The 13,684-nt window shown below is 42.9% G+C and overlaps 1 protein-coding gene across 2 annotated transcripts in view; it reads left to right on the top strand.

Moving 5' to 3' along the window:
- The window catches only part of SEMA5A (semaphorin 5A), a 444,506-nt gene that overhangs the window by 360,067 nt on the left and 70,755 nt on the right, over positions 1-13,684 (top strand). For both annotated transcript variants that reach the window (XR_009407368.1, XM_059416873.1), the window contains exon 13: positions 2,373-2,580. Coding sequence is in view for 1 of the 2 variants with exons in the window: in XM_059416873.1 (XP_059272856.1) it covers positions 2,373-2,580 (208 nt within the window). In the remaining variant the exon portion in view is untranslated. The remainder of the gene's footprint in view (positions 1-2,372; positions 2,581-13,684) is intronic.

The raw sequence follows: 13,684 nt of genomic DNA, 5'->3' as shown, positions 1-13,684 counted from the left end.
AAATAATAAACTTCAAGGTCTTTATTCAACTGTTGAAGAGCACTTTGTTCTGGAATCCACATTTCCCATGACTCTTGTGCGTCAGTAGTCCAAAGATGACGACTTTCCTACTGGACTCCGTCTGCCCTGTCCCCACGCTGTCCCCACACTCATCCTGGCATCGCTCTAAAATGTCCTTGTTTCGGGACGCCTGGGTGGCTCAGTGGGTTAAGCAGCTGCCTTCGGCTCAGGTCATGATCCCAGGGTCCTGGGATCGAGTCCCACATCAGGCTCCTTGCTTGGCAGGGAGCCTGCTTCTCCCTCTGCTTCTGCCTGCCTCTCTGTCTGCCTGTGCTCGCGCACTCTCTCCCCCTCTGTCTCTGACAAATAAATAAAATCTTTAAAAAAAAAAAATTTTAAATGTCCTTGTTTCATTGCAAGGGTCTCTCACTTAAGGGCTCCCATGAGCCTCTCTGCCCACAGGGTGGTGGCAGTCCCTGGTTCCCGGTCCTGTCCCCTGGCTCTGACGATGTCTTCTGTTGTCACAGAGACATCTTGAAAGGGCCTCCCAAAGAGTGGCCGGGGCCTCTGTGCTGGCACTTCCGTCCGCTGGGGCAGACCTCCTCTCAGGGTGTTGCAGTTGTGACATCCACCCTGAAGTCACCTTCCCTGAAGCTCCTATCTTGTCCCCGTCATGGCTTGATGCTATGCCCACTTGTGGATGCTTGGCTCTTTGAGCAGAGGGGGACCCCCGAATCACTGAAGTTGAATTTCCCACTAGCTGGGAGCTGTGGTCACCAAGTCCAAATTCAGTTGACTTTTGTAGTGAAGACATGCACATTTTCTTGCACACTTCAATCTGTGAGATGTCCATTTGTTAGAATGTCTGCTGCCTGCTGTATAGGCGGCCTCTCTGTCTGTCTGTCTCTCTCTCCCTCTCTCTCTCTCTCTCTCTCTCTCTCTCACACACACACACACACACACACACACACACTTTCCTCCAAGACAGCCCCTACATTTCTTGTCTTCCCAGTATATAGCGTCATTCCGTTTATGTCTGAACTATCTCAAAACTAAGACAGTTACCCAGGCAGCTGGAGAGAAAATTAGACAATGCTTTACTAATACCGCACACATTATGATGAAGTCGATTCATAATCAATAAGGATTCCCCGGAGATGTGCTTCCGGTATACTTTGTGAAATAAATTCAGGATAATATACGTCTCCACATGTATTTTTCTCTTGAAATGAAGCATTCTAAGTCTCTGAGGACTTCCATTGGGCGTGGAAAACTGAAACATATTCCTGTCCAAAGTCTTCTTGAGATGTATGGATTGATAGGAAGCCTTGAAGCCAAAGGTTCTTGATTTAATTCTGGTTTTGGAATAACTCCCTGGCCTCATTCTCTGTATGTACGAGATGAGAATTATAATGGTTTGAAAAATCAGGATTCTGCTGGGTTGATTAGAGGAGCCTGATGATGGCTTCAGGAGGTGCTCCTAGTGGGTTGGTGTCTTGCCCTGGGCTTATAGGCCGACAGCAAGGGCCTCACCCTAGTGCACGGACAACATTAGTGTGTGCTTTGGGTCTGTGTCTCTGACACATGGCATTGGCCATGCTGTGCCTCTCCCTGGCTGAAAGGACACTTCTCCGTGCTCTTCACAGCCAGTCCAGGGAGATGCCTGGTTCAGAGGCCATACTCAGAGCCATGCTTTTATGAGTAGGTGAGCACGAACACACAGTGAGCAGAAAACCTGGGCAGGGAAGAGACCAGGCTGGGAACAGATGTTCCCTTGTACGGGAGAGAAGAATTTGGGACTTTGAGACAGAGAAGGGCATCCCAAAGAACACACATTGAAGAGAAAGAGGAAAGGGGCTTTCTAGACAGAGGAGGAAGAGAGACAGCAAAGGATGAACTTATAAAGCAAGAAGGAAAAGGTGTGTTCCTTGCTGTCCTGCATATCTGTGATTGCCCATCCCATCATGTGGTGTCTGTCCTGGCTGGGTGACAAGGTCAGCACCTCTCTCTGATGCTAGGAATCCAGGATAATCTCCTGCAGAGTCCTCTAATGGGATGGAGCTGTAGGTGGCTACTTGGAGGCTCAGGAAGCCCCAGGTGTCTGCACTTGGAACTGGGTGAGGCATATGGTGGCTGAGAGGTTCTTGTCACCAGCTGCTTGCTAGCCTTGTACCCGCTGCTGGCACCTGCCCCACCTCCAGCACTGACCACTGAACAGGCCTGGGGTGGGATACGGGTGTTGGCATTTGTAAAAGCCCCTCAGATGATCCTGTGTGCAGCCAGGCTGGAGGAGCACAGCTGCTTAGGGGAGGAGTGACTGGTGAGACCTGCTCACCTTGTTTTGCTTTTTTCCTTCCTCATTGCCCTCCCAGATTACGGCACCATTAAAAAAGTGCGGGCGCCCCTGGCCCCGGCTGCTGGCAGCTGTTTGCTGGAAGAGATCGAGCTCTTTCCTGAGCGGCGGGGACAGCCCATCCGGAGCCTGCAGATCCTTCACAGCCAGAGCGTCCTGTTCGTGGGTCTGCAGGAGCACGTGGCCAAGGTCCCGCTGAAGAGATGCCCGTTCTACCGCACGCGCAGGTAGGGCATCCCCGGCAGTTTATGGCTTCAGGACCTGAACATTCTTGTGAGCCCTGCATCCCAGGGTGCAGAAATGTCGATGCAAACTCATTTACTGGGCTAGGAATAACCCGCCAGTATCTGCAAAGGAGGGGCCATGTTACAACATATGTAAATAGTTGTCAGGGTTAAAATAAACTCTTCTGTGCGTGATAACACTTAGCAATAATGCTCATACTTGGTGTTCCTGCATTAATCTACAAGTTTATTTTTATAGAAATTTATGTAATATACGCAGGATCCCCTCCCTGGGGCAGTTCTCATGGTACTGTCCTCAGCACCAGCTCTCTTGGGACACTGCCTCTCTCCTGAGGCACCTTCCCTTACCCCTACTCAATTCTCATTGGCCATGGGGTGTCCACTGTGGACTGTAGTGGCCTTCAAAGCTCAGTTTGGGTAAGTGCAGGCCCAGGTGGTCCGGAAATGACAAGTACTAAGTACACTATACACCTGACCAGCACTTGAATGTTGGAATATTGCATGAGGGCTCTGACCCCCAAGAAAAGATTGCCCTTGGGGAAATAATCATCTAATATGGTCGCAGAGGTCAGTGATCTCAGTAACTCCACCCCCCAGTGCAGTCTGTAAGGGCAGAATAGGTATGGAAATGGACTGTTCGGGTATATCACTCACAGATACCACTCACACAGGTCATACTTTCTCAAACAAGGTTCCCCATAGCCTGGGCTTTGGGACTCACAGACTGGCAGTCACATGACAGACTGCACATGCTATTTCTTGACCTGGTCGGTAAAGTATTTTAGACCTCACTTTTTCATGTAATGTGAAAATTGCTATAGAATCAAATGGGATAATGCATATGGTCTAAAATTTAAAGCACTCTGCAAAGTGGGCGTTCTCTTGTAGAAGTGAGGTTTTTGTGTATAATAGAAACCATTACAATATTCCTTTCTAGATGGTTCTAGGCAATGAAATATATGGTGCCTCCTTTGGTATCAGCGTGTTGAGGGATATTGTAAGGGACTATCTCCCTAACGATGATGGTTAGCGGTAATGCCGGGGAACAATAATAACAGAGTGATAAGTACCAGCAACTATCTTTTATATAACACCTTTTTCTTAAAGTTAACCGTTGGGTGCTTGAAATTTTTTCTGGTTTGGGTTCCCTACTGACCTGGTGCAGGAATGATTCTGCCCAGTTGCTGATGGTCAGTGGGTGACAAGGAGACTTGGGATCTTGCCAGCAAGCTTGTCGAAAGTTGGAATGCCCCTGGAAAGGCCCCAGTCTTCCAACCACAGCCCAGCGAGCTCTGACTTTGGGTGGGGGGGTGCGGCGTGACACCAAATAACATGCAGGAAGACACAGGCCTGTGCTGTATGTGCAGTGGGTCTGGGGCCAGAATGAAAGTTCATGGCTTGCACGCTAAGGCAGCTTATCCTTTCCATGGTACTTCGCCTTGTTGAGTCAGGATTACAATAACCCAGGTCCTTGTGACCGCAACCTGAGAAGCTAACTCCTGCGTCAGGTCTGGGAACCGAGCTGTCACGGCGCCCACCTCATCTCCTGCACTGCCGCATGTGGAGTCCAGTCGGGAAACCACAGGAGCTGGCCACCACCAGGCACAGCAGCCGGGGAACCATTCAAGTTCACCTTTCTCCTACAAGGAGAATAAGGCCACTTGTCTGTCTTCGTCATGTTTTGGGGAGGAGAAGATTAACAGTTATATCCAGAGCTGAATCTCCCTGCTGTTTTCTTGTCTACCCACTTGGAGAAGAGCCTCGGGAAATTAGAACTTTATTGTAAATGGAGAGACTGTGGAGTTCTGTGTCCCCACACTCAGAAAGGGCTAGATTGTGTTTGACCCTCAAATATTCCATTTGAGAAAAGAAAAATGCGAAGACTCAAACCCGAGCATTTTTGTGGATTCTTTCCATTATGTTTCTTTGCCATGCTTTTCTAATAGAAAGACAAGACTACCTCCCCCATTAACACTAGCTGGAGAAAAGTATCTATTTTTCAGAAACTAATATCTATATGACCAGATTTTTTTTTGATGTGTTATGGGGAAAAAAATTTTTTTTTTTACAAAAGCAATTTTAATTTTCTAAAAATGTGACTAAAGAAGTACACTGAATAGGAATAGGAGAGCAATTAACAACTGAGCAATAATTTCTTTGTTCAATATATATTCCATAGTAGAGTATAAGTAATTTCATTCCTTATTAGAAAAATCGATTTTATAAATGAGTTTTGTAATGCTTAACAAGAAAAACTGAACTTAACTAAAGTACCTGTCTCCCTCCAAATCATATTCACATTTTAGAAAAAAATTTTTTTCAGTATTCATTTTTGAAAGGCCATGCACAATTTGATGTCTCTTAAGATGTTTATAAATGATAATAATTGATAGAGTCCTGTGAGTTTCTTTTACACATCTGGCCCTGTGCTAGCTCTTCCTGTCATTTCCTGTCACCACTCTACCCTGAGGCTCAAGTCACCTGTCGTCTCCATTTTTAGATGAGGAGATGGGGGCTCAGATGTTTGGATCCTGCCAAACGTACCAAAAAGGTGTCACATACCTCGTTCAAAATGAAACCCAGGTTCAGGGCTGGAGCTCTGACCCCAAGGTCCAGGCATTGTCTTATAGTTCACTGTGCTGCCCCTGGGACAATGAGGACATCAGTCCAGCGGTCAGGTGTCAGCAGAGACTAGCTGCTGGACAGGCCTAGAACAGAAACTGGAATTCTGAGCACCGCATGCCAGGCCACATTTCATTCAGCCCATCCGACCATGAACCCAAACTAGGGCTTGGTCTCTCCCGGTCTGCGCAGCCTCCAGCAGGGTGCCCAGCTCAAGACAGGGCAGTAAACATTTATCAGATTTACAAATGGGTAGTACCTTTCCCCTCTCTGCTATTTTGCTTCATAATCTATAAAGTTAACCTAAATTCTCATGCAACAGTTAAATTGTTAAAGGGAGTTAAACTCCCTTTGCAGAAGAGTGTAGTGATATAAAGCAATAGCTAAAGGATCAAATGCCCCTGGGATTTAAGTGTTTGTTGTTTCATTTTTGCTTAGTTTTAAGAAGTAATTGAGGAGAGAAGAAAGCTGGAATCCAGGAGCATCCTTGTCCACATATAAAATAGAAGAGAAGTTTTGCTTTATAAAACTGGAGGGAAAGATGGAACCATTAAGAAAGAGATTGGCTCCATTTGTGAATGGGTGTCTAGCCCTTCTTAATTCATTTAGCTTGTAATAGTATCATTTAGATAAAGAAATTAACACTCATTAAGAAGATTAGTATGGCGATTAGGTTACTGCAGAACATGTCTTGCTTGAAAGAGCAAAGTTTGAAAACGTGGAGCTATATGTCAGCACCTTTATTAATTAAATATCGTCTACAGACAGTGTCTGTCTTGCAGGAGAAATGCGATGTATAGAGAGAAATTGCAGGATCCCCTAAGGTCTTCCAGCTTCCAGCAAGACAACTTTAGCCATTCAGTAATGAATCACATAAACACTCGGAAGGAATTTTGACATATACTCAATTTACAAAGTAAATATTCTCCCTTCAAAATGAATTTGATATTTTCCAAATCTCAATGTCTTGAGTTTTTGTTTGCATTGACTTTGGATTAGCTTCTAAAGACTGTGATTTTCCTTTGTTAATTCATTCATAATATATTTATTGACCTTAATACGTGCCAAGCACCAAGTGAGCCCCCGAGTGTAGGATGACGAATGAGGCACCCTTGACCCTGTCTCCATGGGGCTCAGAGTCTAATGAGTAATTCTGGTATAAATAAAATCTCCTGAATATCTATTGTGGATTTGAGCCAGAGGACCTTAGAATTACCTTAGACGTTATCCCAAAATCAATTCATCATTAAAATCTGATCCTATACTGTACCAGGACCTAATCTTCAGGCCTGACATCCTGTCCAATTATTTTTAAGCTATATTTGAATCACAGCCCGTGTTCCAATCTTAAATTTCTAATAGTAAGAGAATTAATCACTAGTTATCATGTATTTATTGGATGGAGTATTCACTCTGTGGATTTTTCTGAAACCAAAAAATGATGACTATGAAGATATACACATTATGTGATAATAACTGAAAAAAGCAAAAAGCAAAACAGTAGTACATATATGCCATCATTATAACTTTAAAAAAAATAGGAGGAAAAGACAAAGTACATTCACCAACATCTAGTTAACACACTGTAAGAGGGGCTTGGCTGAAATGCTATTTTTTTATTGGAATCACAAGTTAATACCTCCAGGTCCTGGGTAGGTCAGAAAATGAACAGTTAAAATGTGGTAGATAGATATGAGCATACATAAGCTTAACTAGTGATTTATGAAGCATAAGTCATACTACTGTTTTTTCTGTAATAGGGAGAGACACAGATTTTGTGGGGTCTGAAGCTTATACAGTTTGGGAAGGGGTCTTGCTAAGGAAAAGAATATCACAATTATGGATGCAAAATGTCAACCAGTCTTAGCTCCTTAACAAATGTGAAGTAAAGAAGGTTAAGCTTCCTTAGCTTCATGGCAGATCCATCTTTGGCAATGATATAAACACATACTTTGATTCAGGTTCACAATAAAAGCAAAGAACATTTGTGAACACCGTCTTGTAGAGATGTCATGAGCTGCTTCTACAACAATGGGATTATGAGTATATTTTTTTTCTTTTTCTTGATCAAATCTTTTTTAAAGATGTACTTATTTGAGAGAGAGAGCAAGAGAGGAAGCAGGAGGAGGGACAGTGGGAGACAATCTTTGGGCAGACTCCCTGCCCAGTGCGGAGCCTGATGCAGGGCTTGATCCCACCACCCCGAGATCCTGACCTGAGCCGAAACCAAGAGTCAGACACTTAACCGACTGAGTCAGTCAGGCGCCCCTCTTGGTCACATACTTTAATGTAATCATATCATTGTTTCCATGGAGAACACAGTTTCTAAGAACAAGCAAGATCACTAAAAATATTTCATAGGTCAATATTTCATAGGTCAGATCTACTAGGATAGGCTCTCTGCTTTCCTTGGTGATGTGTTAGCCAGCCAACAGTTTTGGATTCAGCTTTCTGTTCAGTTTCCTCACGAGCATGTTTCTGTTTCCTAAATGGCAATGTGTGTTCTAGTCACTTGTATAAAGTCAGATAATTGTTGTCATTACCAACTTTTGTACCTCAGCTGAGTTTGAGAAACACGGCCAGAGAGTTCACAATAAGTAGATGTCCACTCCCCAGCTTCCAGCTTTTGCACTCCCCCGTTTAAAGCTGGGTAGAGAACTCTGTGGGTAAGCTTGGGCTGCAGCGGTGTTCTCGACTCCAGATCCTTGCACCTGAGTTATCCTGGTCAGTAGCACCTTGGCTTTTATACACCAAGCTTCCCTTAATCTTTTTATTTGCAGCATAATCCAATGAATTAATGATTCTTAAGGAAATAACCAACCCCATGTGTCTGCTAAAATACTTGTGTATGGAAAGATCATGAGCTTCAGATTCAGGGGGATCCTAGATAAGCTTTTACATGGTGTGTGATTGTAAGCAAACCACTCAGTGTGGTACTGGGAGCACAAAGGCAAAGAGCACATAATGGGTCTGGGAGATGGAAAGAATTCAGTCGACGATGGTTCCTGCCCTTCCTTCTTTCCTAGGCTAGTCTGCTCATGGAGGTCCTGCTGAGTTGGCATGGCTAGTGAATGCTATTTCTTCATGCCTTTCATACTCGTTGAAGGGTTAGCTTCAACTTTTCTCTCTGTCCCAAGTAGAATTAAAAATCAGACCTAAGAAAAGAAGGGAGGGAGGGAGGGAGGGAGGAAGGGAAGAAAAGGAAGAAAGGGAGAAGGGGGGAGAGAGAAGAGGCAAGAGAGGAGAGAAAAGGAAAAAAAAGTCAAATAGCTCTTGTATATGTGCTTTGCCTTCTTTGTTGAGGTATACTACCCATTGCCTCTGGCCAATCCACCTGGACCTGTCAAGATTTGCTTTTTGCCTTTAAACCACTTCACTTTGAGAGGTACAAGGCTAGTCAGGCCAGACTCTGCTCCTGGTACTACATTATGTCCTTGGCTTTGGTCTGTCTGGCAGTTTGTGAGGCTCTACCCTGTCTTAGCTTCTGTGAGCATGGCTCCATTCAGTTGGTAGGAGCCTCTGTCAGGGGATATTCATTAATTCCTTGTCCCAAGTCCCCCATTGTGTCCTATATCTATCTACCCAGAGAGGCTATGATTCAGGCAACTGATGGAGGGAGATTGGACAGGGCCAGGAGTGAGGAGAGCCAAGTGCTTACCCTCCTTGTTGCTGTCACCAGGTTGGGGAAGGCACGGGGAACCCAGAGTAGATGCCTCCCTTGCCAGAAGTGCTCTGCTGACACAGAGAGAAGTTCTTCCCTTGGACTTGGCTGTGTTCTCATGGGGGATTCTCTGGCATTGGCACTTAAGCCTCATGACTCATTCATGGGCAAACTGTTAAGTTGGGTGAATTATAAGGAGTCAGCGTAATATAAATGTTTTCTCTGGACTTACAGTCTTCTAAAGCTTTGTGTAAGAGTTTAGGTGTATTCCTTGACCCCTTGGGCATCCTTCAAGTGTAAATGACAACTTTTCGTAGTCTCCAGTGTCTTCTGATTCTGCCTATGAAACCCTCATCTACTCAGCCACAGCAGGGCTTCTCTCAAAGAAACATGAGATGGGCAAAGAGTAAGCATGTCTTCATTTTTCTCTGATTGGCGGGGGAGGCGAGGACACTGTGGCCCTTTCATTACCTCTGTTCTGTAGAGGAGAGAACATAGACTTTTCCCTGAATGAAGTGACCACAGATACTTTTCTTTCCGTCTTGGGCAGTTGGACACAGTGTTTTCTGGTCCTTGTTCCCCCCGGGCGACTTCAACATCCCTGAGCTGCAAAGGGCTCATGTTGGTTCATCAATACTCCATGTGTCCTCTTTGTCCTGGTTTTGGTCCTTGAGCACAGAATTGACCACAGCTGAGCTGCCTTCCCTGGACAGCTTCATCCTGGGGGCACACCTGGCCTCTGCAGAAAGACATTATGTTTGTTAAAAGACAAATTTCATGACAATTGAGATCCACCGGGAGGGTAAGAGAAACAACTCAGGTGCCGTATGTGACAAGTGGGGAAGTGGGATTGACTGTGTCATGTCAGAAACTGAAGCTGATGGCCCAAGTTGATGACAGTTGCTAGACTCCCAGGAGCACTCCTGTTTTGCTTATTTCAAATACTCTTTACTCTTTAACTATTTCTTTCTTAGTCTTGGTTTTCCCAAAATGCTTCATAATATGAGTATCAGTCTTGTTCAGTTTTTAAAACAGATTTTTCAGGAAAATTTGAGTGTTATATCCACCTACCAAGATTTTAATGAAAACCGCTCACTTAGCATTACTGGCAATACATATCAAATATTCTAATTGCATATTAAAAGCAAATTTAAATGTAAAAAATCACTGTATTTAATCAAAATCATGTAATGATAAGCCAATAGTGAATAGTTTTTTAATATTAAAGTTAGTGACTAATTGAAATTCTGGATCATTAATTTCATCTGCAAATCATAATATATAACATGAATTACTATGAAATGTCTTTAGCAAGTGATGCATAATAAGTATAAACAGGTATTTTTTACCAGTAATTATATCTTTGTTTACTCGGCATGTGTCCGAAATTTTAAAATGCCATTACATTGTAGCTGTATCTCAGTTCCTCTTGGGAATCACAAATTAATTTTCTCGTAGATTTCACAACTTGATACATGCTATCCACCCCCGCCAAATTTTTCCTGCCTAAGCAAAACACCAACATTTTATTCACATCAGTATGCTTCCAAGGAATCCTAAGGAAACCTCAGCCCAGCCATGCTGCTCTGCTTCTGATCCTGGTCATGCCACAGACACGCGACTCTCTCGTTCCCTGGGGCCGTCATGACCAGGCATTCTCCTCTCACTCAGCTGAGCTCCATCCAACTCCATTCAGAAGGCAGCCTGCACACGCCATCTTCCTGGAATCCCTCTGCTCTACCTCTCAGCCCTCTCAGTCCTGTCGCACCATTGTCTGAGCTTCTTTCTCACTTAGTAGTTAGCCCTCCCCATGCTGTCAGGCAACATTCATGAACGTACTCTGCCTTCCTTGCAAGACTGAAAGTTCACTCCTGGTCTTCGTGTCTTCAACACATGGCATCCTGCATGGGAGTCAAAAATATCATTGTGAATCTATCCAAATGTGCAGCTAAAATATTTTGCACCACTTAATAGAAAGCAGTGTGGCGTGTCACATTGCCTGCTCAAATAAAGAGCTCATGGCATTTTCAGATTTAGTATTTTTGGTCTAGAATGTTTTCAAACACCCCAGAACCCAGTATCATATTGTAAGACACAATTATGTTTAGAGATTAATTAGAATAACTATATGTATCCCATCCCCCAAAATGCCTTTTTCTGATTTATTACATGATATAACTTAACCCTCAAAACAGTCCTATCACTCCAGTTTCGTGGGAGCAGAAACTGAAGAAAGTATATGTTTCAGGTGGGTTCACCAACTGAAAGACGTGTGGCTCTCTTCCAATGCATTCCTCAGTGTCCTGTCTCATTAGAATTTTTTCAGTCTTATTTCTAGTAAGACAGTGTTCTTATTGCAAATCTTAAAATAAAAGCAGATTCAGAAGTACAGAGTGACTTTGGTCATTAGGAAGAAGACAACTCCGATCGTATTAGGAATTAGGGCAAAGATCATGCATGAACAGAAATCCGTCTCTCCCACTACTATCATGAGGAGAGTAGAGATATGTTAAGTAAATAGACACGCAGTTTTTGCACAGTATTTTAAAGTTTACAGCACTTACTAGGAAGCCCTAAATCTTGACTGGACCTCCCGGGCTTTCTGCCCATTCCTCTCCTCAAGGTTCAACCAAAGTCTGGCCTCCATTTATCTCACCCTTTAAACTGCCCAAGTTCCCTCCTACCTCAGTGCCTTCCCCATCCCATGTCTGTCTCGCTGCTGACTGTTCTGATTTCCTAAGCCATGTCAAAAGGCTCACTCCTTTTCATCTCACTGATGCCAGCTTAAATGCCACTCCCTGGGGTATTTCCTGACCCCAGACCCATCCATCCAAACAGGGTTTCCCTCTTTGGGTTATTCCTTTTGGAAATGGTTGTTGCCACTTTTCAGTGTTTATTTCCTTTTCCAAAGGGTAAATTCTGTGTCTGCTTTGCTGTCCATGGTACCCCCACTGTTTTCAGGCTGGTTCACGGCAGGTGCTCATAAGTGTGCCCCAAATGAATGAATGTTGGAATCACTTAAAATCTCATGTTTAATGAATGCATGTTCTTAATATGGCAAGAATACTTAAGATCAAAAATAAGTTGATTTAATGAAAATTAGTATAACAGAAACAAGTCAGATAAAGACATTAACACTTAGATAATCTAACACGCAAAAGGACTGTATTCAGGAATTATCTCCAGCTGCCTAGAAATACAGTAGAAGATTTTAATGAATATACCTCTTTTCCCTATTACCCAAATTAGCAAATAGCATAACTGTAAACTTTAAAATTTGAAGGAAGCATTTAGTGAAACATTTAATATCACTGTCCCAGAAAAGGGAAAGTGGTTTATCCTTCTTCTAGAATTAAGGCCTGTGTCTAAATAGACCTTTAGCTCCAAAACATATTCTCAATAAATATGTTTTTAAATTAAACTTTCAGATTCTGACCAACATATTTTCTGAATTCAGATACTTTCAAATACCAAAGCAATATATCAAGTGAGAATAATCTAAGGTTATTAACAAAATGTGGAAGGCTTTTTATTAAAAAGATTCATCATACAAAGAAAAACATTTTCAAACTACAATGAAGAAAAGCTTCTTTCATGATGGCCATATTAATAAGAATTTGTGATTTTCCACGCCGTCTCTTTAAAAGACCCGCCTTCCCACAGCAATGAGTTATGATCATAGGTTTTTCCTAAAGTATACTTTGGAGTAAAGGTAGGGCTCATTTGAATTTTGCTATGGCCTGAAATATTTTGACTGAGGGAAACATACTTATCTATAAATGGAATTTTTAATGAATGGGTATTTATGCCTGGAGAGGAGTGTTAGTAGTTTTAAGGGATAAGTGGAATGTTAAGAATGCGCAAAGCCCTCAACATTATGGGAAGAAAGAGATGTTTTTACAAGCAGCTTTTCATTGAAAACAGCTTCAATATCCTGTGTAACCCTGTGGCATTTTTTCGGTCCTGCAGGCAGATTTGCAAAGAGAAGCCAGGGGCAAAGTGAGGGGGTTGGTGGAATTTTCCTGTTTGGGAAATTTTAATTTTTGTCTAATGTTCGTGTTGCTTTAATAAGAAGCATTAAAAGGAATTCAGGCCTTTTGAATCATTCTGTAAGTGTAGCTTTGTCCCGTTTGCTCACCAGTGTGAAGATGGGACCATGTGCAGAGAAGGGTTCCCATGTGTGATAACCACTGTGGAGTCAATCTGGCGGGTGGGCTCCGTAAGACATGGGCACTGTGGGTCAGATCTCACTGTGCCACCAAGGGACTCACAGAAGGAAGCAGAAGAGTTCTTAGTTCTCACTCTGCCCGGATCTGTCTACAGTGGAGGGGTCTTCAGATTTCTAGAAACTTCCCACAAAATAACATCTGCATAGAGTTGATTTGTTGACCCTGAGCTTAGTGACAATATGAGAAATATCTTATTTTGTAGATACAAAAACACACACTTCCCTGTCTTATACATTCACTGGTTTATCTTCCTCTCTCTTATTCCTTTAAAAAAAAATCAAATCAACTGTATGTCTTAAAAATGATGAGTTCTTTAAACTGAGAAATGTGAGATATGCTTTACGTACTATTAAAACAGGAATACAGGTCCAATTCTCCTCTAGGGAACTGATCATTGCAGTGAATTTTTATTTAAAAAACAAGTTATTAAAAATCATATTCCCAAACCTCAAGAACTAGAGAGTTTCAGAAGCTGATGCTCACACTTTGTGTTATAAAGTTGTGTTTTAAAAAGATGTTGTCTGAATTTGGTAGAAAAAGGAAAAATAAACCATACACAGCTTCCTTGTTACTT

Source organism: Mustela nigripes, chromosome 12, assembly GCF_022355385.1.
Source record: "Mustela nigripes isolate SB6536 chromosome 12, MUSNIG.SB6536, whole genome shotgun sequence".
Classification (NCBI taxonomy): Eukaryota; Metazoa; Chordata; class Mammalia; order Carnivora; family Mustelidae; genus Mustela; species Mustela nigripes.
Note: the sequence above shows the minus strand (reverse complement) of the source record. Positions and strands in the feature narration are given on the sequence as shown.